We start from the raw sequence: 5,198 nt of genomic DNA, 5'->3' as shown, positions 1-5,198 counted from the left end.
TTGTTATCATTATTATTATTATTATTATTATTATTATTGTTGTTGTTGTTATTATTATCAGTAGTCATTTCTTATATTATTTATTTATTTTGTATTAGCATTATTAGTATTAGTGAGAAGTTAAGGAGGGGAGAAAGGAGCCTGACCCACACCCCGGGTCAGTAGGTGGCGGTAATGCCCCATAATGTTGGTGGCCAGCCGCCGTTAAAAACCAAGAAGAAGAAGAAGGGAAACAGTTCAGAGAAGATGGCGGCCTCCGTGAAGAAGGCAGCGCACGACATCAACAGTCGTCAGCGGACTGAAGACGTCCTTCTGTCGGACAACATTGACTTCGCTTCTCTGCTGCTTTCTGCCGCGGTGCTGGACGGACTGTCCGCCGCGGGATTCAACAAACCGTCGCCGATACAACTGAAGGCGATCCCGCTGGGCCGCTGTGGCCTCGGTAAGTGTCTTCATACAAACATTATTCATGTTTTACTCAGTCATTAATACGAATAAAACACACTAAAACTCTTTTAACAACATTGTAAAACTGCTTTTACAGAGTATAACACTGTTTTTACAGAGGACTACATTGTAAAACACTGTTTTTACAGAGTATAACACTGTTTTTACAGAGTACTACATTGTAAAACACTGTTTTTTACAGAGTATAACACTGTAAAACACTGTTTTTACAGAGTATAACAATGTAAAACACTGTTTTTACAGAGTACTACATTGTGAAACACTGTTTTTACAGAGTATAACACTGTAAAACACTGTTTTTACAGAGTATTACTTTGTTTTACAAAGTGTTACAATGTAAAACAGTGTTTTTTACAGAGTATTGCACAGTAAAAACCCTCCCACCATAATATCCTTACATTAATACAAGTGTTCTTATTTTAAATCTCATTTTATGAGGTTGTTGAGTTTGTGTGGATTATTACTGTATTGTACACTTAATAATATAATGGGGAACTATTTGAAAAGGAAGTCTGGACAAAAGATCTGCGATAAAGACATTTTCCGCAAGTTTGAAAGCCCTGATTTAAACGGATTGTCAAGGTTCTTATGAAGAGAAGAAGCAATTTTCACTATTTTGTAATAATATTATTATAACTGTACTCTTTATTTTCATGTCTCATAGCTGTATTTCCTACTTCCTGCTTTATTTCTTTGATTTTATTTGGAAATGTTTTTTCCAGTTTGTTCAGTTCATACAGTATCTGAGAGGAAACCTTAGGAGCGCCCTCTGCTGGATCCTCAGTACTGCTACTTAGAATAAAATAGCTGTTTACAGCTGGAATGTTAACTTTAAACCTTTATTCGAAACAATGTGAAAGTGTGATTCTTCTGACTTCCTGTTGCAGATTTGATCGTGCAGGCGAAGTCTGGTACGGGAAAGACGTGCGTGTTCAGCACCATCGCCCTGGACTCCCTGGTCCTGGAGAATCCTGCCACTCAGGTGAGACGCGCTGTGTCCACGCCGCGCTGTGTCCACGCCGCCCTGTGTCCACTAGGGCTGTAATCAACCTGAGACACAAATAGATCGCTGCCGTTGTTGTGGGCGAGTGCACCTGCTGATATGAAACCAATCAATGATTATTAGACTAAAACATTGAAATGTGCTAATTCTGATATGATCATGTACTCAAAACTGAGCTGTGATATGAAAACTGTTGCTGGCAAACTTTGCATGTGACTTTTTTATCAGCATCTATTTTTGTAAAATGCTGCCACACTGTGACGTCTGTGACATGGATGTAAGAGGACGACTGACTGTAGCTCAACATTAAATAAAACCACCGACGTACTTTAATCTGTCTCCTGTGGGTTGGGCTAATCCAAAATACTGAAAACGAGGGGGGTGTTCTCTGATGACATTGATGTTACCTGTGAAACAGGGGTGCTCTGAAAACGCCCCCATTCCTCCAGATGAAATCAAATTAACCAAAGACTGTATGAAATTAACACGGAAGAAAGTCGACTTATCAGAATCTGAGCCGAACCAGAACTTTATCGACTCATAAATAGACCAGTCGACCGGGACTTTACAGCCCTAGTGTCCACACCACGCTGTGTGTATGGTGCGTGTGTGTGTGCGCGCGCGTGTGTGTGTGTGCGCGCGTGCGTGTCTGTGGTGAAGTATAATCTTATTAGCAGTGAGGTTTAACTGATCTGTGTCTCTGTTTTTAATCAAACCTAAGTGCTTGTTGTTGTTGTTGACATCTAACCTACTTCTTCATCTCCTTCGTCTTCTTCTTTGTCTTCGTCTCCTTCGTCCTCTCCTTGTCTTCTTTATCTTCATCTCCTTTGTCTTCTTCTTCGTCCTCAGGTTCTCGTGTTGGCTCCCACGCGTGAGATCGCGGTGCAGATCCACTCAGTTGTCATGGCGATCGGCTGCTCCATGGAGGGTCTGCAGTGTCACGTGTTTATTGGAGGTCGACCTGTGAGTCAGGACAAACCTCACCTGAAGAGGTGTCACATCGCCGTGGGTTCACCTGGTGAGTTTGTGTCACGCCGTCATCACATGACTAATAACGTGATTTATTACGTACTTATTTATGAAGTCTTATTATTCTTATTTAATAAAATGATCTTTGGTTTTAATCGTGTTTCCAAGCTTTATTAAAGCTGTAGCTTTCAGCGTAGCATAGCTTAGCAGTCATTTTTATGATTTGTTTTACTTTCACATTTAAGAAGCTGAAGAATCACAGAAACTCAAAGTCATTCATCCACTATCAAAAGAGTTGATGATTCATTTAGTAATTGATTAATAATGGAGGAACTGCTTCAGCTCTGTTACTGTTACTTATCTTATGGAGCACCATTTCCTTTCAGCCTGACTTTCAAAATAAGAGCCACCAATGTTGGCTTTTTTGTAACAATAAAAACCACTTAAAATCATGTAAAATATAATTTTTACTCTATAAAATCTTGTTATTATTAGCTGTTCCACAGTTTTTTATTATATTAGTTTATAAATATAAAATCCTGTGTGTGTGGATGGTGATGGTGATGATGATGATGACGATGGTGATGAGGATGATGATGATGATGGTGATGATGCTTGTATTCCTGGATCTTTGTGCTCAGGTCGTATTAAGCAGCTCATAGAGTTGGGGATGTTGTCGACCAGCAGCATCAGACTGTTTGTTCTGGACGAGGCCGACAAGCTGCTGGAGGAGGGAAGTTTCCAGGAGCAGATCAAGTAAATGTCTTCACTGTTCTTTGTTTTAATGATTGTTTTATAGAAAGAAACCAGAAAATATTCATGTTTAAGAAGCTGAAAAACTGAATGAAACCTCTCCTCTGTTTCCTCTCCCCTCCTCTGTTTCCTCTCCTCTATTTCCTCTCCTCTCCTCTGTTTCCTCTCCTCTCCAGCTCCATCTTCTCTTCTCTGCCTGTGAACAAACAGATGCTGGCGCTCTCTGCCACTTACCCAGAATCCCTTGCACAGTACCTAACGCGCTACATGAGAGAGCCGACCTTTGTGAGACTGAACCCCGGTGACCTCGGCCTCAGAGGTCAAACCTGATTGTTACCCTTGGTTGTGTCTGTGTCATTATCTGCACATCCTCGTGTTGAACCTAATGTTGTGGTTGTGCGCCCCCTGTCAGGTGTGAAGCAGTACTACAGGCTGGTGCAGTGTAATGCGTCGCCTCACAGAGTGTTTGAGGAGAAGGTTCAGCATCTTCTGGAACTGTTCAGCAAAATCCCCTTTAACCAAGCACTGGTGTTTTCTAACCTACACACACGGTACTACACACACACACACACACTCACACTCACACACACCCTCCCTCACTCTCTCTCTCTCTCTCTGATGATGTTGTTGTCTCTGTCCTCAGAGCTCAGCAGCTGGCAGACATCTTGTCCTCTAAAGGTTTACCTGCTGCTTGTATTTCAGGTGAGTTTGAAGAAAAACGTTTTCTTTTTTTTCTAAATGTTTAAATGTTTCATTGAGTTTTCACGTGTGTGTGTGTGTGTGTGTATATATATATGTATGTACTGTATGTATGTATATGTATGTATGTATGTATGTATATATGTATATATATATATATATATATATACCTCATACAAGAATAACCAACTAACACTATCAAATGCTTTTTCTGCATCTAAACCAACTAGAATATGGAGGGTTCTTCTAATATTATCGTGTGTTTGGCGACAAATCGGCCTATAGTTTTTCAGTCTTCTTTATCTTTGCCTTCTTTAGGTAGAACGATAATAACCGCTTCCTTCCTCGTTAAGGGTCCAGTTAAAACAGGTCAGAAGCAAAGTGTCAGCTCCTTCTGAAATGATTATACCTTATACCATTCTGAAGGTTACCCATCGTAGCGATGGGACAGAATTGCAGGGTTTACTTCCCCGTTGTCGTTCTCTTTTATATACCTTTTTATTTCTTCTCTAATCTGTTCCACATTTGCCTGATTGTTCAAGATGCCCACATTTAGCCTCCATACAGTATTTATTTTCCTTTTATTCAGCTGTGTTGTCATGCTGATCCCACTGTGATCTGATTTACATTCTGTGACCCTCTGAATTTCACTTGTATTAATTAAAAAGTAGTCTATTCTGGAGTAGACAAAAGTGCGTATAGTCCCTTTCTAGTGGTACATTTTTCATGTCTTCCTTAAGTTCTTCTTTGAGAGTGTGTAGATCTACTTTATGCTCAGTCCTGAAGTCGCGTATTTCCTTACTGATACTTTGAAACACCAAGCACACGTTTTCCACTGGGTTGTCGTTAGCACACCGCGTGTCGTCCATCTCCGGTGTATTCTTCCCTTGTTTCGTTGTTGCCTTCTAGTTGTTGCTCCCGTTCATTCCACAGTAAAAGTCTACGATGAATGTGAATTTAGGGGGATCATTCTGACTTGCTATCGGGAGCTCAAACTCATGCAGCCATCTTGTCGTCCTGCTCCACCGGACATGAGTGGATTCTTGATCTTCTTTAGTGACATCTGGTGGCCTCTGACAGCACTGCAGGCATGGATGTGAATTTTTAATGTGATTTAATGTGACGTGTGTGCAGGTGGACTGAGTCAGGACCAGAGACTGGAGGCCATGTCTAAACTGAAGCAGTATCAGTGCAGAGTCCTCATCTCCACTGACCTGGTGAGATTCCATCATTTCTCTTTTGTCTTGATGTAAAGATTTGACTCCGAGACTCAGAGTTAATCATGGTCTCTGCTGCTGTCGTTGTC

The 5,198-nt window shown here is 40.9% G+C and overlaps 1 protein-coding gene across 1 annotated transcript in view; it reads left to right on the top strand.

Moving 5' to 3' along the window:
* The first annotated feature begins 210 nt into the window (after positions 1 to 210).
* Positions 211 to 5,198, top strand: part of ddx20 (DEAD (Asp-Glu-Ala-Asp) box polypeptide 20) — a 7,603-nt gene continuing 2,615 nt past the window's right edge. Inside the window, exons 1-8 of the mRNA XM_058642660.1 lie at positions 211 to 442; positions 1,356 to 1,450; positions 2,321 to 2,489; positions 3,082 to 3,196; positions 3,370 to 3,512; positions 3,606 to 3,744; positions 3,837 to 3,895; positions 5,027 to 5,109. Coding sequence (XP_058498643.1) covers positions 247 to 442; positions 1,356 to 1,450; positions 2,321 to 2,489; positions 3,082 to 3,196; positions 3,370 to 3,512; positions 3,606 to 3,744; positions 3,837 to 3,895; positions 5,027 to 5,109 — 999 coding nt within the window. The 5' untranslated portion in view covers positions 211 to 246. The remainder of the gene's footprint in view (positions 443 to 1,355; positions 1,451 to 2,320; positions 2,490 to 3,081; positions 3,197 to 3,369; positions 3,513 to 3,605; positions 3,745 to 3,836; positions 3,896 to 5,026; positions 5,110 to 5,198) is intronic.

Source organism: Solea solea, chromosome 11, assembly GCF_958295425.1.
Source record: "Solea solea chromosome 11, fSolSol10.1, whole genome shotgun sequence".
NCBI classification, from domain to species: Eukaryota; Metazoa; Chordata; class Actinopteri; order Pleuronectiformes; family Soleidae; genus Solea; species Solea solea.
Note: the sequence above shows the minus strand (reverse complement) of the source record. Positions and strands in the feature narration are given on the sequence as shown.